The 23,599-nt window shown below is 43.2% G+C and overlaps 1 protein-coding gene across 1 annotated transcript in view; it reads left to right on the top strand.

Annotated features, from left to right (window-relative positions):
• LOC115093078 (inosine-uridine preferring nucleoside hydrolase-like) overlaps nucleotides 1-23,599 on the top strand; it is a 39,383-nt gene that overhangs the window by 5,951 nt on the left and 9,833 nt on the right. The window contains exons 3-5 of the mRNA XM_029604749.1: nucleotides 7,665-7,844; nucleotides 13,104-13,215; nucleotides 23,377-23,513. Coding sequence (XP_029460609.1) covers nucleotides 7,665-7,844; nucleotides 13,104-13,215; nucleotides 23,377-23,513 — 429 coding nt within the window. The remainder of the gene's footprint in view (nucleotides 1-7,664; nucleotides 7,845-13,103; nucleotides 13,216-23,376; nucleotides 23,514-23,599) is intronic.

Below are 23,599 nucleotides of genomic sequence, written 5' to 3'. Positions count from 1 at the left end.
AGTAAGGCACTTGAAGCCCCCTGACTGTCCTGAATGTCCATCGTGGAGTTTTAATATGGTACGTCTTGCATTGTGCGATCGGCCATTGAACCCATTAAAAAGGCGACATTAAAGGACCTCATGTTGAAAACAGTGTTTTTAGTGGCAATCTGCTCAGCTCGCAGAGTTTCTGAATTACAGGCTCTCTCTTGCAGGGAACCCTTTTTCAGAATTTCTGATTCGGGAGTTTCTCTTCAAACAGTCCCGTCCTTTTTGCCAAACAGTCCCGTCCTTTTTGCCTTTTTGCCATTTAAGTCAGTCTGTTGAGCTTCTGGCTTTTCCCAATTTGTCTGAAGAAGTTCCACACACAAGAGAGCTTCGTCGTTTAGACATTCGGTGTTCTTTGTTATGCTATTTGGAGGTCACAAATTCTTTCAGACTATCAGATCATTTATTTATCCTTTGGAGCGGTCCTAGGAAAGGTCAGAAAGCTTCTAAGGCAACCATTGCACACTGGTTGAGAGAAGCCATTTCATCCGCATACATTTGTAAAGATCGACCTGTTCTGGAGGGCCTGAAAGCCCATTCTATTCGCTCTCAGGTGGCTTCTTGGGCCGAATTCCAGTTGGTGTCGCCCTAAGAGATTTGTAGAGCTGCTACTTGGAAGACATTTCAATGTCCACACATTTGCTCGCCACTACCGTTTGGACGTTCAGGCTCCAGAAAGCTGCAATTTTGGCAGTGGCGTACTGCACGCGGGTCTCGCAAGGTCCCACCTGGTTTAGGGAAGCTTTGGTACATCCCACGGTCTGGACTGATCTGGGTACGTACAGGGAAAAGAAAATTGGTTCTTACCTGATTAGTTTCGTTTCTGTAGTACCATGGATCAGTCCAGACACCCGCCCAAAGATTAGAAGTGGGTGGCATTGGGTGTTGGTATTTTTAAGAATCTGTGCGCGTGTATCTGGTTTATCTTATTTTATTGCAGCATACTAAGAAAGAACACTACAGGTTGTTGTTTCAATGTGATACATTTATTATTGCAGTTCTGTCATTGCTTGATTCATTGCTAGTATGGTTATTTATTATTCTGCTTGGTTAATCTATATACTGAAGGGATGCAGGAGGCACACCAGGTTAAGTGAGGGTGACCTTCAAGTTTTTCTCTGTCTCCATCTGCTGGAAGGGAGGCATAACCCACGGTCTGGACTGATCCGTGGTACTACAGGAACAAAAATTATCAGGTAAGAACCAATGTTCTTATTTACTACACAGCACCTGGAAGAAAGCTTTAAGATTTTAGAGGAAAGAATTATTTTTTTTAGCCCAGCACTTCCTTTCTGCTCCTTTTTGGGCTTCTGGGTCAATCAGAATTATACTTTACTTGCAAATACATGGGATTTATCCTCATTTTCTATCTCACCCCTAATTTGGCTCAGCCATTGCAGCCACAGTCCTCAGCGAGGACTTACAAACTGCAACTCCCTCTGGAATCCAACTAAGGTGGACCGTGAGTCTTGTCACTCATTATTGTCATTGAGCAATGGCTGAACTCCCTTCTCCCAGGGGCTGTGAATGCTTCTTCCATAGCATCCCCAGTCAACTTACGGGAAGCAAAGTCCTGCCTTGGAAATTGAAATTGTGTCCTCCATATTCAGTTTATAGCATTGCTACCAAGCTACTGGCCAGTCCTAGGAAGGAGCTCTTCATTTAGGAGTTATTTTATTCCTCAGAATGTATAGTGCTGCAATTCAGTGCCTCACTCTTTCTAACAGCATTTTAATGGAGCTGAATTTTGAAATATCTAAATGGAGTTAAGTTTTCCCCAGCTTCAAAATGTATTTAAATAAATTTATGCTTGTAAAGAGGAAAGTAACTCCACATAATGCTGTCAGTTTTTTCTTATGTTGATGCAAATCTACTCACCATTATGAGTGCCGGTAGAGCGCCTTCCTCCAAGCAGGGTTGGAAATTTCCCACATGCCCCAGAAAAGGTTGTAATGCTGCTTGTGTCTAACTTTTCCCAGCTCCCTTGTTATGGTGCATCCTTTTAGGCTCTCAGGCTTTCACCCCCCACCAATCTCAGCGCTGTCCACACCCCCAGACCACCTCACACACCTTTAAAAATTATGCATTTTATAATAGATTTTACACGAAAATGACATTCAAATTTCAGTTTTCTGAGTTAAAATATTCACTTACACCATGTAAATTATATTTACAGGCACTGCTGTGTGCCAACCAGAAAACCCTGCAAAAAAAGCAAAAGCAATTTTGGATGTGGGCTTGGTGCGCAGAAAGCTATGAAGTAAACAATTAGAATTACAATAGAATACGCCTCCCATACCAAAACAGCACTAAGTGCCAATACTTAAACATTAACAACCTCACCTAGGAAAGGAAAGGCAATACTGCAAATATTACATCAGGTCCTAAAACGCCAATATACCTCCTGTTAGGAAAACAGAACAAGCTTGGCTGCTATAGATCCATTCACAGAAATTACATGCTACCAGAATACCTCACCTCAGTCACACATGCAGTACATAGACAAACCCTTACCAAATTGTTAAGATTCGTGGGTTTCGTGGACCCTGGGCCAGAGGTAAGGGTTGATACCACCTGAGGGGAGGAGCCCCACAGGTCTTCACCATTGGGAGGTGAGGTCAAGTGCAGCAGGAGCTTGTGGAGAGAAGTCTGTAGGAAGGTCCCGAGAAACAGGGTGACACAGTGCAGAGGGACCCCACAGTATGCAGGCTGAGCTGGAGAGCAAGTGCCAGGGCAGGGGCCTCTGAGAGAGCAGCGCTAGCAGGCCCGAGGAGCGGAGAGCGCGAGGCAGGAGGTATGCTGCAGAGACAGCCCCGAGGGGCAGAGCTGCATAGCGAGGAAGGCACAGACGAGATGATATAGGCAATTTGCGGAGCGGGGAAGCCCTAGTCGAGTCTCCAGGCTATGACGTAGGCAACTCCGAGGAGCAGGGAGGGGTAATTCCAGCCACAAGAGTAAACGAGGGCACTTCCCCGAGGAGCGGGCAAGCACAGACAGTCACAGGTGTAGAACATAGGCACTGCCCAGAGGAGCAGGGGAGCACAAAGTAGAATCTCCAAGGTAGTGTGGCAGTCCTGAGAGGCAGCCCCAAGGAGCCGGTAGATAGGACCTCTGGGAGCGCAGGGCTAGCCTGAGGAGCGGGGGAAGCCAGGAGACCAGATCTCCGATAGAAGTGCAAGCAGGCCCCCGAGGAGCGGGTGCCTAAGCCAGAGCTGGAGTGCAAGGTAGAACGGAGACAGCCACCACGGGTCGAGGAGATAGGAGTAAGCACCAGTAGCGATGGAACTCGTTGCCAAGTCAGCTAGCAAGGGACAAAGGCAGTGCTTAAGAACCCAGACCAAGTGATGTCATCAGTCAGGCACGCCCCTGAGGTTCCTGCCGTAGCGTCTTCAAAGGAGGAGCCGGTAGCAAATGTGTGCGCCTAGGAAGGCCCAAAGTCTGTGAGGATGGCGACGGTGTCCCAGCCGCCACGAGGAACTTAGAAGTATGTGGCAGTGGAGGCTAGCCCCCGCCGCGAGCAGGCCCGGAGAGGGAAGAAGGGCTGCACAAGATGTAAGTAGAAGTGGTCGCAGCTATCTGCGATCGACGGTCATAACACAAATACAGAATAAAAACCATAAAATAGAAATCGAAATGTGAAAACAAACTGAACTGGAGATCAATAGCAAGCCAGAATCTGTATGCAGTGCAACCCCAGTCCTTATAAATCAAACAAAATCAATAAATATAAATCAATCATAATAAATCATACTAATAAAAATATTATCACACAGATGACAAATAGAAAATCCAATGATTAAGTACTCATAAAATGTTTAAAAATTTCCAAACAGCAATAAAATATTTCATACTAGCAGACCCATCAAACACCCAATAATTAAAACAAGAAAGGAAAACTCCCCAGCTTTCCATACCTGAAAACCTTTGATTTCCAGTCACCCTGAGCTTGTCATGGATTAGTGGGAGTGGCACAAAGCTTTTTCACACATCCCCAAGGTAAGTTACCATTCACGTACACACATCCAAGCAGACTCCCATTCTCACATGCATACACCTCTAACTCCCATTCTCACATGCATACACCTCTAACTAGGCAGAGTCCAGGGGTTTCTCTTACTCCTTTTATGCTGCTGTCGCCACTGCTGCCTTTTTCCTTGGGGGAGAACAGAATTCTTTGTAGAGCTGTAGGAGTCCTTTCTGCAGCTCCTCCTTGTGTGCCAGACAGCTCACAGTACTTTACACTTACAGCATTAGTCCTTCCTGTATGCTCATCTTCAATGAAATCTTCTGCTCAGTGTGCAGCAACACCCAAAAAAAGCAAGTAGAATGCTAGCAATTATTAGGAAACGAATGTAGAATAAAACAGAGACTATCATAATGCCTCTGTATCGCTCCATGGTGTGACCTCATCTTGAGTATTGTGTGCAGTTCTGGTCACCACATCTCAAAAAAAAGATATAGCAGAATTAGAAAAGTTACAAGAAGGGCAACAAAATGATAAAGGAGATGGAACAATTCTCCTATGAAGAAAGGCTAAAGAGGTTAGGACTCTTCAGATTAAAGAAGAGATGGCTGAGGGGAGATATGATAGAGATCTATAAAATAATGAGTGGAATGGAATGAGTAAATGTTAATTAGTTATTTACTCTTTCAAAAAAGTACAAACACCAGGGGACACAATGAAGTTACTAGGTAATACATTTAAAACTAATAAGAGAAAATATTTTTTTACTCAGTGCATAACTAAGCTCTGGAATTTGTTGCCAGAAGACTTGGTGAAAGCTATTAGTTTAGCTGCATTTAAAAAAGGTTTGGCAAGTTCCTGGAGGAAAAGTCCATTAACCATTATTAAGGTGGAGTTACAGAAATCCACTACTTATTCTTGGGATAAGCAGCTTGGAATCTATCTACCCCTTGGGATCCTGCCAGGTACTTGTGACTTGGATTGGCCACTGTTGGAAACAGGATACTGGGCTTGATGGACCTTTGATCTGATCCCAGTATGGCAAGTCTTATGTTCTTAAAACCATCACACCAGAATAGAACAATAATTAACCCTTTACTAAGTAGACAGTAAATCCAACTAGAACATTAAATGGGAAAAGCACAGTAGTGATGTATAATATAAACTTGCAGTTTTCTTATTTTAAATCAAGCAATGGAAAAAATAACACTGGGCATGGCCTGTTAGCTAGGGCATACTAATATGGATAGTAAAAACAATAGGGAATGCTAATAGAGAAAGGTGGAGGGGAAAAGCAGTGAAGTACACAGCTTTCAAAAGTTGTCTTTACCCCTGAGTATTCAAAAAGGGGAGAGGAAAGAGATCCACCCCAATGTCACCAGTTTGTAAGAGTGTCCCAAACACAAAATTGTATAGAAAAAAAACCCCAAAATAAAAAACATGATGGTGAAGCTGGCGAGATGACAAACCAAACAGATGAGCACTGCCATGTGTGAAAGGTCTCTCTCTCCTGTGGAGCTTCCCCAAATGGTTTACTTGGTATTAAACAGAAAGCGAGCCTGGTTTCAGTCTTTTACAGATAGACCACGATCCACCAGTTTTTCTTTCCCACTACCTGCCAGCAAGGGTTTATGCTTGACTTCAGCTGAAACGCTGAAGCAGTTAAGATAAGATACTGAATTTGTAATAAAAGGAAAGAAATAAACCTTCTCCCTCCTTTGATAAATTACTCTCTGTGCAAAGTTTAGATTACTTAACTCAGTCTCTTAGGAGGGTGATCCACCTATGTGCTCCTGGGCCTGGATATCTCTGGAAAGGAAGTCTCTCAATCTCTCAGCTCTTGGCTCATCTGTCCCTTGTTGGGATTTTACATGTAGCTCGGCTATGAAGCAAGAATTGCTGTCTGTCTCTCTATTTCCTCAGAGTGCAAACTGCTGTCTCTCCCTCTCGATAATTTGCTCTTCAGGAGAAGAACTGATTGTAGGGATGCCAGATGCACTCCTCTCTTCCTGGCTCCAACTCTTGGCTGTCTCTGCCCCTCACACACAGAGCCAGCCAAATTGCACCTTTTCTAACTTAAATGGTTTACCAGCATTCCTTTGGCTTCCTCCTCTACTGGCTATGTAATGCTGTTCTCTGGGCAAGTTAAACAGTACATCTCTTTCCCCAACTTGTTAACACTGAGTGCTGGATGCTAGTTCTTGCAGAATATTTGTCATTCACAGGAGAGCAAACAGAGGTTTTTAACGTAATTTTATATTCATTCACCTTGGCTATGGCAGCTTGCAGTCCCTGCAGGGTTGAAAATCCTTTTTTGAGAGGTACAAAACACATCACTCAGATCCAGATGCAGCTCCATCCACATTGTAAGGCTCCAACTCGTGATAAGCTTGTGGGAGCAGGAACCTGGTTTATAGTGGCTTGCTACATTAGTTACTATCACCAGAAGTGTGCAACAAACTGGGAGCCCTGGTCAGAGAAGATATGAGATGGTAGACTATGCAGACGCACTACTTAAACTAGAAGGTCTGCTGTTTCACAGGAAAAGGGAAGAACAGTAATGGGGCAGATTTTAAAGATTTATGCGCATAGGGGGGTTACGCGCGCCGGGCCTATTTTCAAAAGGCCCGGCAATGCACGTAAAGCCCCGGGACGCGTGTAAGTCACGGGGCTTGCAAAAAGGTGTGGGCGGGGGCGTGGCCAGAGGCCTCCACATGGGTGCTGTGCTGGGGGATCGTGCGCCAGCAATCGGCAGGCGTAACTTGTGAGATAACTGTACAGGGTTTTATTTTTTCGGGCTGGGGGGTGGGAAGGTGTTGGGGGAACGGGAAAGCCAGCTGGTCTCCCCAAGGGCTCGACGTGCGCAAGATGCACTAGTGTGCACCCCCTTGTGCACGCCAACCCCTGATTTTATAACATGCGCACGGCTGTGCACGCATGTTATAAAATCGGGCGTACATTTGTGCGCTCCAGGTAGCATGCACAAATGTACATCGCGCGTGTACTTTTAAAATCTGCCCCAATGGCTATTAAATAGGCCATCTTGATGAATGAATCTATCACCACCACTAGAATTGTGGTCTTTCCTTATGAAGATGGTAATTCCACACAATGGAATGTCCATTGATACCCATTTCCACAGTCTCAAGGGTACTGGTACTGGCAATAGTAATCCATGAGGGAGATGATGTGGCACCTTATTACAGGCGCATACTTCACAAGAGGTGATGCAGCCTGTTACATTTTGGCTCCAAACTGGCCACCAGAATTCGTGGGCAACTAATCTTGTGGCAACCAAGTTGATCTGCCAATGAGGAATTGTGGCCACTTCGCAGGACTTCCAGATGTGAAGTGCTCTTGGGTACACAGAGTCGATCCTTTCTGTAAAGGATGGTTTCTCGCCAGCTCCATATAGTGTCCTTTACTCCCTTTTCTAGTTCTTGTAGCTGGGCCCATGCCAACTCAACTTGCTGCAGGTTTTCCTTTAAGGGTAAGAATGAGGAGAGTCAGAAATGAAGAAGAATAGGGGCTTGAGGATTATGGTGAGTGGGACTCGGGAGGGCAAGGACTCAGAGGACGGGAGAGTAGGGATTCAGAGATAGAGATCCTTGCTGAGGTTGTCACAGTAACTACAGTACATGCTTATAACCAACTGCAAACTCTTTCAATACAGATTCCTGTATTCCGTGGAGCCTCAGATTCACTTCTTGGGGAAAGTAATCATTCATTTTCACATTTTGGAGGAGATGGTTTAGGAGACGTTCCAGACCCAGTCAGTCCTGGACTGGAAAATTTACAGGAAGAACATGCGGTTCACGCACTTCTCAGGATAGTCTCTGAGCATGATGGCCAGGTGAGGAATGAAGCAAAGATTCTCAACCTGTTTGTAGATGGTAGCTGTTTGTACTTTAATTGGTAAAAAAAATGATATTGATCTTGATTCAATAAAATTGGGAAAAAATAACATTGATTACAAGAAAATAAAGAAAAGCTGGTTAGAAGAAAAGCTAATAGATGTTTATGGATGTATTTTTTATTGTGAGGCATGTACTAAAAAATTTGCACTCAGATGGATGGGAATAGTTTTAGATGTTAGTTACCGAGCTCCTTTTAAAAGAAGGAATAGGGAGGGTATAGTTTATGCCTTTTGTTATGATGTGCATGTTACTGTACCTGATATTTATGCTATTTTATTGATATATATGATATTTATGGTATTGTATTTGATGTTTTCATTGTGTTTATATATATGTTTCTTTAAGCCACCCTGGTCCCTTTTTGGAGGAGGCTGACATAGAAATTGAAAAATTAAATTGAGTAGCCATTCCATTGTATTTGGGTAACTTTTTCCTTTACACGTTCTGATCCTGAGACCTTATTTAAAATATATTGTGACTCTTCTGGATGCTGGTTGTCAGATGAACTATGCAGAGTTAATCCTTTTGAACTCAGTCAGCGCTGATTACAGAAGTCTTTCTTCCATGTTCAGAAGAATACCTACGTCATTAGCCCTTGCCAGTATGGGAAGAGGAAAGTCAAGTTTACATATTGGAGTTCCTCAACCAGAGCTTCAGATCAAAGTTTTTGAATTGGGTAGAGGGAGCTCAGGGCACAGTAGAGTATTTCTACCTTTTTCCACCCCCTAATTCACTCAAACTTTCTTGTTCATCTCAGTCTTAAACAGTAAACCTATCCTTGCTTTTCTCCTTTGGTTAACGTATCCGAGAAAGGTCTCATCTCTTCTGTATCTGCCTTTGCTTTCTTGACTGCCTTTCCTGCTTCATTTTGCCTTTTCAGGCAATACATGCAAATAGATTTCATGCATATTCATGTAGCAGACTCTATGGTCACATTACCAGTAAGTCCTGGGCAGGGGCGGATTGGCCTATCGGGCATCCCCCGGTGGGCCGATTGCTCCAGTCACGTGGTCTGCCGTGCGCGGCTGTGATAGAGCCGCGCTCAGCAGACCACGTGACATGGCCTGGGCGGCGAATACTCAGGCCGGTCCGACATCGTGAGTCCGCCACTGGTCCTGGGTGTTAAGATCAGTTGGTTAGTGAGGGTTTGGGTTGTCGGGGAGGTTCCATTCAAATGCAGCCTCTCCTTCTGTGGGGTCTGGAATGGCCATCCCCTGAGCAGGATATATAACCGCTTCCTTGCTACAAATTGGGAGGCAGTCCTTTTAGGGTGACAGAGTTCAGAGGTAGACAGGAGCTTATGTTTTTGTTATTTTACAGGCCCAGTCAGAGGAGCCAGGCAAGCTCTGCTTGGTGGTCCTGGCCAGGGTCGGGAGGGGTTTTTTCCTTTCCAATCCATTTACTGGCTTGGCCTGGATTTTTCCCTCTGGGTACATTTTTTGGAATTTGCTGTTTTAAGTGGTAGGAGCCTTACTGTAGCCTGTATACCTCCTGGGCCCAGGGGGGCTGTGCAGGTTAGGGAAGAGCTGCCCACTATACCCTCCACGAGGAAGGGGGTGCTAGTGACCTGCCGTAAGGATACGCTCTGGTGTTATCTTCAGTTTTGGGAAAGATTTGTTTTTTTAAGATCCAGGAGGAGGCTCTGACTGCCCTTCCTTCCTGACTGGAGCACCAAGTCCTGCTTCACGGAATCCCTCCCAATGGGGATTAGCAACAGAAAAGATAAAGGATTGCAGCCTAAATAAACTTGAGGAATCAACTAATTGTGAGTAAAGGCAAAGCCTAACATCTCTGAAGACACCCAGCGGTGCTTCTAACCCCTGGGGAGAGAGAGAATGTTTCTCTCTCTGTGCAGAGACAATAACTTTGAATCTTTGCCAATTGGAGGGATGTTCTCCCCATCTATAGGACCCCCTACCCACCTGGAGGCTCTATTTTTCCAGAGCCCTGGAGGGTGGAAATTCCCCTGGCTCTAGCAGCCGATATTCCTGCACAGATTCAGGAGGACACTGTAAAAGAATATGTTCAGTGGTGCTGTGGATCAGTGCTGGGCCATTTTCACTCATTTGCAACAGTAAAGATTTAATTGGACACAAACACAGTGGCTCCATTGACTTCATTTAGGATCTCCAACACACACTGGGACTCATGATTACCCTCTTCCCAGGGATAAGAACAAAGGACACGCAGGGCCTTGGGAGTAATCCCGCCCTCACTCAAAGAATCCAGGCCCTGAAAAGAAGAGACTGTGCCAAGATAGAGTTATACAAATATTTTTATGGCCCTATCAGGTAGCAGTCCACATCTGGGGATGGGGTTACTTTCACTGTGGAAATCCTGAAAACCCAACTGGGTTGTGGCCCTCATGGATCGAGTTTGGGGGTCCCTCTCCTAAAAACAGATCTGGTTTTCAGCATATCCATAATGAATATGCATGAGAGAGATTTGCATACAAGGGAAACAGTGCATTCAAATGTAACTCATGCATATTCATTGTGGATATATTTATTTATTTAAAATATTTAGATCCTGCTTCTCCATAGTTCAGAGTGGGGTACAAAAAATATACATAAAATAAACATTACATCATAAAAATAAAGACATCCTAAAGTTTTTAAAAACAATACAAAACGCAATGCACAAAAACATAAAAACCTGAAAACCAGGCCTGTTTTTGGTTCTTGAGGACGAGAGTTGGCCACCCCTGTCCTACATCCTAATCTTTTTGCCAAATCCTTTTCAGTCACCTATTTTGAAAACTGCACTGGATTCTTTTCATTCTTACTTTGTTTTCTTAAGATAACATTTTGCAACCTATACAATAGCTCCGTATAGTGTTCCAGGCTGTTTGCCTGCTTCACCTAGGCTTCCAGGTCCTCTTCCATCTAAACAAAGTGAAGTCCTCCTAATTTAGAAACCTTTTATAAAAGCAGATAACTGCGAAGACGCCCCCAGGGAAAAATCCATCTTTGGACAAGCCCAGTTTTCCTCTTCGCTTGCTAATTATACTACTGCATTTCACATTAAAATAGAAAGTATAGAATGTAATGTTGCAGAATTAGTGAAACACCACAAAATTCATTGAAATCACACACATACTTTTCCAACAAGAGCAATCACTCACGGAGTATAAAATAAAACTGCAACACACGGGAATATATATCAAGTAGTGAGGGAAAGGAAGTGCCAAAAGAGCATCCCCCAATTCCAGAGCTAAGACCCAGCCTCATCAACAGCTCCCTGGAAAATGGGATTTTGCCACCGGTGTTACAGCAGGCATCAATCTACCTGTTATCAGTGAAGCCAAACACTGACCCTCCTGAGCTATCTAATTGCAACCCTATCTCGTCCATACCATTTTTAGCAAAGGTTGTTAAAGCAACCATACTCAAACAACTTCAGTATGTTGATCTGACATAAGATTCTAGATCAGTTTCAGTTTGGATTCAGACCAAATTCTAGCACAGAATTATTGATTAGATCAAGCATAGAGGTTACTCAACATGGCTCTGATCTCACCGGTTGCATCCTTCTGGATGTAGCGACTGTTTAACACACTGGACCATGATATCCTCGATGCCTGTCGTTCACAGATTGGGCTTTCCAGTATTACGCTGGCGTGGTTTCAATCCTATCTGTCAGGGCAGACCCTACAAGTACTTTATGTCTCACAGCTTTCTTTTTGGCATCTTTTAAAGACTGAAGTATCCCAGCTTTCATTGTCATTGTCCTTATTATTTAATATCTATACAGGGTCGATATGCAAGCTATTATCAGGGTTGCACCTCCACTACTGTCTCTATATGGACGATGTTAAATTTTTCTCTCTTTCATACAATCAGCTATAAAACACAACTTTGGGGCTAATTTCAATCTATTTTTCTGCAATAAAGAGCTGGCTAATCAACAATAGCCTTTCATTTAACCTGGCAAAAACTGAAATCTTTAGACTTAGTTGCCATCCCCTGTCACCATTTCCATCTAGTGTACTATTTGCTGGTGCTCAGTTTGACTCTGAGCTTAAACTTTAAACCGGAGGACAGAGCAGTAGTTAAAAAAAAAAATCTTTCTGGAAACTACAGATGTTATGCAAGCTATAACCTTATTTATCTGCTGGTGACTTCCGGACAGTAATAGAATTGCTGGTTATATCTGCATTACATTATTGTAATTACATATATTTGGGCCTACCACAAAGCATGCTCAAAATGCTGCAGGTCATTCAGAATTGCGCAGCACAAATTCCAGCTGGCATTACCCATTACAAGCATGTCTCACCAATATTATACTCTCTTTATTGATTGTCTGTGGCGTGGAGGGAGAAAATCTAAAATCTTACTTATTTATGGTCCACAAAGCTCCGAGTACAGATGCTCCTGCTAGCATGTCTTCACTTTTAAAAATATACCACTCTACCAGAAATTTGCACTCTTCGGGACAATGTTTGTTAAACGTACCCAGCCACAAAATGATCAAGCTTGTGGCAACCAGAGAGAGAATCTTTGCAGTGGCAGGCCGAAGCCTAGGGGCCCAGATTCCCGATGTATTGCGGTAAGAGGTTTGTTATAAAACTTTCTGAAAGCAGCTAAAGGCTATTTTATTCAGGCAGGCCTTTGATATACCCAATTAATATATGGGAGCATAGCATCTATAATTGTCTGAGGCCATCTGATTTAATTATATTTGTGACCACTCTTGATGGAGGCAATTATTTATTAACTTAAAAAAAAAGCATGTACTCCACTCCTAAATAAATTAATCAGTGCGGATTATTAGATGTTTAAAGATGCACAGTCAGGGGTAGACTGACAGTGATCTGGGCACCGGGGCAATAAGGGTCATTGGCCCCCTAACCACCCATCTGAGGCTTCTAGTCCTCTGCCACTGCCTTATTGCACAAATGGTCAGCCCTCTCCTGCGCACAGTGCTGTGTTTGTCAGTTTGTGAGTATTTATTTTAAATTATGAACAAATGTTTTTTAAGCCACTAGGAATAAATGTGGACTGTGCATTTTTTTTTTTTTAAATAAATAAATTAGGAGGAACTTCTGCTTGGAGAAATTTTTACAACTGATGGTGCTAAGGGCATTTTAGGAAATTCGTATAAGTTTTATCATAATGGAACCTGAAGATATGTAATCCTATCTTGATTTCTAGTTTATATTTATATTATGCTTTCAATCTGTTTCCTGTTAGATCTGTTTGGTAGCAACGGGACCTTTGACCAATCTGGCCTTGGCAGTAAAACTGGATCCCACCTTTCCGCAGAAGCTGAAACACCTGTACATCATGGGAGGAAACATGGATGGTATGGAGGTTAGAATACTGGGATGGGAAGAATAAAGACAGGGAAAGGAGCAGGACAGAAAGACACAGAATGAGGTCTGTCAATCGTCTGGTACATAGGTTGTCTTTAAACTGCCCTCCCTCGAGCTCCGCAGCGTTTGTACTGATAGCCAGATTGCAGGGATATGTTCTCATATATGTGCAGTGGGGGTTATATGTAGCTACTGACTGACTAGGACATTTAGCTCTATTTAGAAAACAAAATTAAAAAAAAAAACCCCACAACTTATCCAGCTTCCAGCTAGCTTTGGTGGGAAATTCAGCGGTGAGAAATACTGCCCTAAAGCCATAAAAGTATTTTTTAGTCATATAAGATAAGAACATAAGAAAATGCCATACTGGGTCAGACCAAGGGTCCATCAAGCCCAGCATCCTGTTTCCAACAGTGGCCAATCCAGGCCATAAGAACCAGGCAAGTACCCAAAAACTAAGTCTATTTCATGTTACCATTGCTAATGGCAGTGGCTATTCTCTAAGTGAACTTAATAGCAGGTAATGGACTTCTCCTGCAAGAAATTATCCAATCCTTTTTTAAACACAGCTATACTAACTGCACTAACCACATCCTCTGGCAACAAATTCCAGAGTTTAATTGTGCATTGAGTAAAAAAGAACTTTCTCCGATTAGTTTTAAATGTGCTACATGCTAACTTCATGGAGTGCCCCCTAGTCTTTCTATTATTCGAAAGAGTAACCGATTCACATCTACCCGTTCTAGACCTCTCATAATTTTAAACATCTCTATCATATCCCCCCTCAGCCGTTTTCTCCAAGCTGAAAAGTCCTAACCTCTTTAGTCTTTCCTCATAGGGGAGCTGTTCCATTCCCTTTATCATTTTGGTAGCCCTTCTCTGTACCTTCTCCATCGCAATTATATCTTTTTTGAGATGCGGCAACCAGAATTGTACACAGTATTCAAGGTGCGGTCTCACCATGGAGCGATACAGAGGCATTATGACATTTTCCGTTTTATTCACCATTCCCTTTCTAATAATTCCCAACATTCTGTTTGCTTTTTTGACTGCCGCAGCACACTGCACCGACTATTTCAATGTGTTATCCACTATGACACCTAGATCTCTTTCTTGGGTTGTAGCACCTAATATGGAACCCAACATTGTGTAACTATACCATGGGTTATTTTTCCCTATATGCATCACCTTGCACTTATCCACATTAAATTTCATCTGCCATTTGGATGACCAATTTTCCAGTCTCACAAGGTCTTCCTGCAATTTATCAAAATCTGTTTGTGATTTTAACTACTCTGAACAATTTTGTGTCATCTGCAAATTTGATTATCTCACTCGTCGTATTTCTTTCCAGATCATTTATAAATATATTGAAAAGTAAAGGTCCCAATACAGATCCCTGAGGCACTCCACTGTCCACTCTCTTCCACTGAGAAAATTGCCCATTTAATCCTACTCTCTGTTTCCTGTCTTTTAGCCATATGACATATGTGTCATACCAAAAGTCCATCAAGCCCAGTATTCTGTTTCTAACAGAGGCCAATCTAGATCAAAAGCACCTGGAAAGATCGTAAAAGGTCAATAGATTTCATGCTGCTTATCCCAGGGAAAAGGAATGGATTTCTCCAAGTCCACCTTAATAATGGTTTATGGACTTTTCTTCCAGGAACTTATCCAAACCTTTTTTTTTGTTTTGTGTTTAATTTTTTATTTCAATAAATTAACAGTAGAAAAAACAGACATTATGTTACATTTGATATATAGGAAAACCATGCTCTCCTGGGCAACCACTGGCCTTCCCCTTGAAACCCTCTCTGAGCCCCACACTCTTGTATTCCACCAAAGCATGCTGGATTTTTGAACATCTGTGCCTAGGTCAAGATGGGACCTGAGGGAAGTTGCATGTAGTGAAGCTCTTTCTTGCTGCTGCTCTACTCCAATTTTTTCTTGAATTTTTTTCTACTCATTTGTTGGGAGGAAAGGTTAAAGAAGAATTCTTTGGTTGCTGTGTCTTCCTCTGAGTATGGTCCAATTGATTCCTTTAATGTATGCCATGGTGAAGATGCCAGGGAAAGGTAATTTGGGAGCTTGACAAGGGAGGTTTTGCTAATACTAATTTCACTTAGCCCCAAAGCCAGAGAGACCCTGATGTACCCAGTGGTGGATCATCCAGTTTGTGCTTATGAAAGGTGGGCTGAGTGGTGGTATGTTACATCATACCTGCACGACTAGAGGGGGATTTAAACTGAGGAACCTCTCCCGGACGCCCTTTCTGCCGCGACCCAGGGTCCCTGCAAGACTGGTGGAGGACGCCTCATTCAGGTGCTGGGAGAAGGGAGCCGCGCGGTCGGCGCACGAGCCCGTCGGGGTAAGGCCCATTATTTCTCGCACTTACCTCCGAGGGCCTCACACACCGATCGACCACGTGTCTAGCCGCAGCCGTCTGCTCCGCCGAGATCTGCACACATAGACGAGCGGAATCATCCTCCCCCCTCTCAGGGCGCGCCGATCGATGACATTATACCCGCGCGACTAGAGGGGGATTTAAACTGAGGAACCTCTCCCGGACGCCCTTTCTGCCGCGACCCAGGGTCCCTGCAAGACTGGTGGAGGACGCCTCATTCAGGTGCTGGGAGAAGGGAGCCGCGCGTTAGGCGCACGAAAAAGACATCGCGGTGAGTGCAAACCACTCCCCCTGAAAGGCACTCTGAAAGGCACCCGGCCCTTGAAAAGGCTGTGTGAAGCCCTTTAAATTTAAACGCTCACAGACGGCGTCGCGCGCCGGGCGTCGCACGTCCGAAGGGGCGCGACCTAAGGGGCCTGCCCCTTAGCGAGCCCCTTTGTGAGACTCTGGTGAGGTGAGGTCAGGGTGAGACTACAATAGTAACCCATACCATCAACACTCAGTCTCGCCACTCCTTCCAAATCCTAGCACACCTGAACTAGACAGACAACAACCCTGAGCACATCCTTCCACTCCAGCAGTCACCTAGCATCTAGCAGTCATCCAGCGCTCATCCTTCCACTCCAGCAATCATCCAGCATTCATCTGACTGCATTCGCCCAGCATTCATCTGACTGCATTCGCCCAGCATTCATCTGACTGCATTCGCCCAGCATTCATCTGACTGCATTCGCCCTGCATTCATCTGACTGCATTCGCCCTGCATTCATCTGACCGCATCCGACTGCATTCATCCAACTGCTTTCGCCCAGCATTCATCTGACTGCATTCGCCCAGCATTCATCTGACGGGATTCGCCCAGCATTCTCCTGACTGCATTCGCCAGCTGATACATCTAATCATGGGAATCCTCACAATTCCCATCATCCACAGCCACAAGTGGAGAGCACCTAAGCCCCCCACTCCCCCCCATCACAACCGTCAACAGAGGCTAAGGCCTATCCTGCTGACACCGGTCACCCAATTTCTAGGGCTGACGCTCTTCTCTCTCACGCTTGTTAACGCACAATCCATCTCTAAGAAAACTCATATACTCAATGACTTACTATCCGACGCAAAACCAGACATATGTGCCATCACAGAAACCTGGTTAAAACCCACCGACACCGCTCTAATAAATCAGCTACCCATCCAGGCATACGATCTTCTCTCCATACCCAGACACAAAAAAAGAGGAGGTGGACTTCTCCTCGCAGCCAAAAAATCACTAGGTCTGGCTTTGCAGACCTCAAATAACCTATCAAACATCGAATTTGCACTCTTCAAATTGAAACACCTGACGATTGGTTTAATTTATGCCCCTCCTGGAATACTGGAATCAGACCCATCATCAATCATAGAACTCACAGCAAAACACCTAAACTCCAGTAATCCTACCATACTCATGGGAGATTTTAACCTCCACGTAGATGTCCAACCTCAATCCACCAACTGTAAAACTCTTCTCGCCTCGCTCAGCAATATGGGTTTTAGACAGATTGTGACAGAACCAACCCACAAAGCAGGTCATACGTTGGACCTTATCTTCATAAACGATGGAATCACAACACACAACATCCCCACTTGCCTTCCAGTACCATGGACAGACCACAGAATCATAACATCGGTGTTAGAAATAAAGGAGATCTCCCCGCAATCCACACAATCAATAGCCATCTCCATCAGGAAACAATGCTCTGGAGACCAACTCAGTGAACAACTGGCCAAGGAACTAGTGCATCTGGACCTCTCCGACGCCAACTCAGCGACTTCTTCATGGACCAACATCACTAAAAAGGTTGCAGACCAAATGTGCCCCATGACGACTAAATATATCAACCCTAACAAAGACAACAGGAAACCTTGGTTCACTCCTGAGCTGAAAAAACGCAAACATGAATTGAGATCCAAGGAACAAAATTGGCGAAGAAACCCATCTTCAACCACCCTCCTCATCTACAAAGAGTGCCTCAACTCATACAGAAATGACATCAACAAAACCAAGAGAGAATTCTTCTCCAAAAAGATCCACCACCTCATATTTGATTCAAGAGCACTTTTCTCATACGTTTCTACCCTTACTAAACCTCCTGCGCCTACCATTCCAGACGACCAAGCTCTCAACAAAGCGAATGAACTAGCTGCCTTCTTCGACAACAAAATCACATCACTTCTAGCCCCCCTCAAAGGAGCAGCTACACTTCCAAACCACATTCAACAATCAGCTCACTCAACCGCTCAACAATCTTTGGACACAACAGATCAACAGCCTCCGCACTCAACCGCCCAACAATCATTGCACTCAACCACCTTACAACCCAACAAAACCCCATCAGTGCTGGACAAGTTTGATCCCACATCTACTTTAGAAATAGAGAACATTCTCAAAAAAATAAAACCTTCCTCTCACCCATCGGACCATATCCCTTCAAACACCCTGAGTATGATCACCAACACCATAGCCAAACCTGTTGCAGACATCATCAACTGCTCTCTCACTCAAGGTCAAGTTCCCAACCAACTCAAGTTAGCCATGCTCAAACCGCTCCTCAAAAAGCCCAACCTTCCCACCTCAGATCCAGCCAACTTCAGACCTATAGCAAACCTCCCTATGTTAGCCAAAACTATGGAAAAAGTGGTTAACAAACAACTTTCAGACTTTCTTGAAGAAAATAACATCCTCACCCCAAACCAATTTGGTTTTCGTAAGACTAGGAACACAGAATCGCTATTAGCCTCACTATCAGACACCATTATCTTTAATCTAGAAAAAGGCCAACCTTGCCTCCTCGCTCTCCTGGATCTCTCTTCAGCGTTCGATACTGTAAACCACCCGTGCCTCCTGCAACGCCTAACGGACATTGGCATTACAGGAGCAGCGTTCAACTGGTTCAAATCTTTTTTGGAGGACAGATCATACAAGGTCAGGATAAATAACAAAGAGTCTCGTGCCATCGAATTTAAAAGGGGAGTTCCGCAAGGTTCATCCCTCTCCCCGACTCTCTTCAATATATATCTTCTCCCTCTCTGCCAATTACTCACCAACCTCAAGCTTATACACTTCCTATATGCGGATGACATACAAATCCTCATCCCTATAGAGGACACACTACACAAAGCCATGTCACACTGGAGTAAATGTCTCGCAGCTATCAACAACCTTCTCACCAGCCTCAACCTAGTCTTAAACACAAACAAAACTGAAATCCTCATTATAGCACCGGAAAACTATGTCCCATCCACTCCTCCGAACGCCAACCAAAGTCCGGATACCTTTTCTCAACAAGTAAAGGACCTGGGAGTCATCTTAGACGGTGGATTCAGCTTCAACAAATTTGTCAATAACACAACAAAAGAATGTTTCTTTAAACTACAAACCTTAAAGAAACTAAAACCACTCCTTCTGTACAGAGATTTCCGCATGGTTCTACAAGCCATCATACTCCCAAAACTGGACTACTGTAACTCTCTCCTCCTTGGCCTACCAGCTTGCACCACAAAACCACTTCAGATGGTCCTGAATGCCTCGGCAAGAATTCTCTCAAATGCCAAAAAAAGAGACCATATCACCCCAATCCTGCATCATCTACACTGGCTCCCGATAAAATACAGGATCCAATTCAAGTCCTTAATGATGATACATAAGGCCTCACATAATATCGCTCCACTCAATTTAACATTTCAAATTCAGCTACACACATCAGTGAAACCAACTAGAAGCGCATATCAGTACAGACTAACCACACAACAGGCGAAATCCTCCCTGAGGAAACGTGCTCTATCCACAGCGGGCCCTTCTCTCTGGAACTCGCTCCCTCCGGACCTTCGCCTTGAACCGTGCCACGCTACATTTAAAAAGAAACTTAAGACTTGGTTGTTCGAACAAGCTTTCCCATAGAGCTAATGAGCAAGAAAAAAGGCATTTCATATCCTCCGTATCTTCCCCAGCTTATATCTCTCTGAAGAAATTAACACGAAACTGTACTTAAGCATAAGCAACACTATATTTTATCCTGTTACCAGATTCTATCAAGTTCAATGTTATTTACTTATTAACCTGCCTTTTAGTTATTAACTGGTTAACCATATTATATACTTTTTCTCAAATTAACTATTTTATGTTTATTTATGTTTTATTATGTTTTTCTCAAATTAACTATGTTCAATGTAAACCGCTAAATGTTCAATGTAAACCGCTAAATGAAGCGATAGTTACGGTTCCTTAGCGATAGTTATGGTTCCTTGTAAACCGGGGTGATATGTATACTATACAGGAACCCCGGTATATAAATTCTTTAAATAAATAAATAAATAGAACACACACAATTTGTAAAAGCAAAACTTAGTTTACTGAATATAATAAAAATATGGTATAAAATTCTATAATTAGTAAAGACAATACCAAAGTGAATATCAGTAATAAGCACACAGCATCACCATAAGCATTACATAGATTAATCAAGACATATTTATTGCAATAACAAAGATAGAAATAAAGAAAAAAGAGTCTATACAGGAAATACTATCTCAAAGAAAGGAAGGCCTATGAGAAAAGTATCGTCTCGAAAATGGAAGGCTGTTACGACATCAGGAACTCCACAAACCAGCTGCTTGCTCTCTGTCTGTAGGCCATTCAAAGAACACTACCAAATTCAATTCCTTGAATCCTTACTTTTCTGTCTGTAATCCACAGTCTTCAAGTGTTAAGTGCACTCATATCTATGACAATAGGCAGCTGTAGCCTGTTAAACTATGGCCAATTAAAGATCTTTGTACTGCCCAACTCCCAAAAGGTTCAAACATAGGCCTTCACCAGCCTTATCTCTTAGAAAAACTAATGTAGAAAGAACAGAGTATCCTGGCTTATCTTTAGCTCATTAGTATCAAGCAGCCTAGTAAGAAAATCAAATGACAACATGCTATAGTTTCAGGCCTTCCTTATGCTTAAGCTATGTGCAATATAGATATATTGATCCACATTTATCAATTACTGGGAATTGTTTTGATTCACTAACAAGCCCACTTCACATACAATAATCTTCTAGGAATCTAAAAATAACTCCCTAAATTAATCTTAAAATAGTGTAGCACTCTGGGAAGATGCTGATAGATAGCACCATTGAACCGAGCACAATAATAGGGGAGCCATGTAAAGGAGCTGGTAGCAGCCAGCAGTAGTGCCTGAGGCATGGGGGAGCTGGGAGTCAACAGTACATTCTGTGGCTCACTCCTAGCTCCATTTCTTGGGAAACAGGGGAGGTGGTAAATAAATACCATACAGTCAATCACCAAAATGTGGACAAGGTGTGTTTTAAAACAAAAAACAAAACCAACTGACATTGAAATATTCACTATAAAAACAGACTAAAGATTATTTTTCAATTTTAACAAAAACACTCATATTTAAAGAATTTGTCTCTTCAAAAAGGCTCTTAAAATAATGCTTTACAAATGAAAAGTATCTTCACTCTAACACTCCCAAATGGACTCGAGAGAAGTAGAGGTACTCTTTTCTAATCATCATATACAAAAACACTTGTTAATCCAGGTATGTTAAAGTACATTTTATGTAAAACTGGCATCTTCAGATTCTGAAGTGCTTGACCTTTCGTTCAATCTTTTATTAATGATCTTTTATCTTTTCTAGACCATGTCTGCCATGTTGCAGATTTTCATATCAACTCCAGACACACTTTCTCCTCCAGCCCTTCCACAATATCACTTTTAATGAAATGGGTGTTATTTTCTCCATTCTATCCCTTCTCTCTGTAGATCTAGGGAGGGAGTTCTTGCTGTGTGGGTATGGGGGCAGGGCAGGTAGGAAATCCTTCTTGGTCCAGGTGATGAAGTGGTTTTGCCTTAAGTGTATGTATTTCTCTGGTATTGGATTCTCCTCAGGGACAGACAGGCTGGACATAGACTGGTTGTTCAAATAAAATGTACTGATTATTTCCAAAACAAACATCGATCACTGTCCCATATACTTTCCACAAATGAAACTGTGGGTTTGAACTATTTACATAGTCTCCCTGCTGGGGTGCTCATATCCATCAATCTAGCTCCTGGGAGAGAGCTTGCTACCTTTCCCTCATCTGTGTCCAACTGTCCAGTCAGACAGGGAATCCAGTGGGGAGCCCCAAATCACAAAAAGATCCTACCTGAGTCCAAAGATCTGTCTCTTGCCCACAGCATGTATCCTGGTCCCTTTGGGAGGGACCAGATCTTGATCTCCCAGTTGGGAGTCTCCAGATCTTGATGTTCTGTCCTTCACTGTCTTTCAGTTCCGTGTGACTTCTCTGGCGGGGAAAGTCCGATGTTTCTAATCTTGAACAAAGTTCTCACTCTCCTGAATCCAAGTTGTGGGATAGCTCACAGGTCTCCAGCCCCTGCTCTCTGGATTGGGTATTTTCCCCTCTCCAAAGGGTACAGGATGTTCCTCAGAATGAGAAACAACTAATTGAAACCTGATCAAAATCTCCCTCTCTTCCAAAAATGAGACAGTCTCTCTCAGACAGGGAGTGCACTGATGAGGAATCTCCTCTGAATGCAGGAAAAATACCAAGTTGGGTTAGTAGGCCCAAACTCAGCAGAGTAAAAGGAAAAATAGCTCCTAAGTCTTCAAGAGTCAAACCAAAATGACCATGCTGTCTATACCTTTAGCTCCCCCTTATGCCCTTGGGATAGCCAATAACAGTCAGCTCATTGAAGAGACTGAAAAGGAATGGAAAATTCCACTAAGCTGTTATTAGTCCTGATAGTAAGGGACTTAGGGACATCTAGTGGCTAACCAAAGGGTTGACCACAAGAGCTTTCTCATATGCAATCTTATAGGAGCCTTCAGAGATGATGGCACACATACTGAACGCAAAAATTACAAATTATATACAAATGTTGGAGAAAATCAAGATCTATGAATCCAACCAATCAAAAACAGAAGGCAAAATACTTAACACAATCGCATCAACCCTCGCTAAGTTGCAGCATCTTCTGCAGTAAGTTTTTCTGCAAGCTGTATGATTCAGTATATGGTTCTTTGGAATTTTTTTACAGCACTTCATTGATTATATGGTGCAAATGGGAATAATTTGGTTTAGCTCTGTCTTTCCTCAGATTAACAGTCCAATGAGTAGAATGTGTGTTGCTAGAGCAGCTAGTGCCCAAAACTAGAACATTAAAAATGAATGACACGCTCTCTTCAGAATGTGAATGGTTTAAAACGTCTGTGCTATTCATTTCTGGCTTCACAGTAACATAGTAAATGACTGCAGATAAAGGCCAAAAAGTCCTATGTAGTCTCCCCAGGAATGATTTTATGCATATCTACCCAAAATAGATCAAGTTCCCACATGCAACCCAACCACAGTCTTGTTGTGTCCCCTTTAGTGGTGCAACTACTGCTCTGTGCAAGTTACCCCCATGCCTTCCAAGTAGCACAATGAAGCCATATCACTCCTGCCTTGGGCTGCATCTATGCCTCAGTAAAGGTAACCCAGTGCTTTCCTACCATTCTGTCATCACTAGGAATCCTCTGTGTTTGTCCCATGCTTTTTTGGGGGTCTGTCACTGGCCTTGTCATCACCACTTTCTCTGGGAGGGCAGACTAAGCATCCCTCATGACTGGAAAATATACAACTGAAATGAATATTGAGGATCTTGAGCTGTTCCATCTGTGACATTATATGTAATCAGTCCATTTCTTCTTTTATAGGGAAAGGTAACAGAACTGTGTGTGCAGAGTTTAACTTCTACTTAGATCCAGAAGCAGCTCACATCGTGCTAAAGGATTTCTCCTGTCCCACCTACATTGCTACTTTGCAGTTCACTTATGAAAACAGCCTGTCCATGGTAAGGATGATTATTTATGCTCTATTAAAGATCATTACTTGCCTATATAACATATTTTATACACCCAGGAAGGGAATAGCCTTAGC

This window comes from Rhinatrema bivittatum, chromosome 5 (assembly GCF_901001135.1).
Source record: "Rhinatrema bivittatum chromosome 5, aRhiBiv1.1, whole genome shotgun sequence".
NCBI lineage: Eukaryota > Metazoa > Chordata > Amphibia > Gymnophiona > Rhinatrematidae > Rhinatrema > Rhinatrema bivittatum.
Note: the sequence above shows the minus strand (reverse complement) of the source record. Positions and strands in the feature narration are given on the sequence as shown.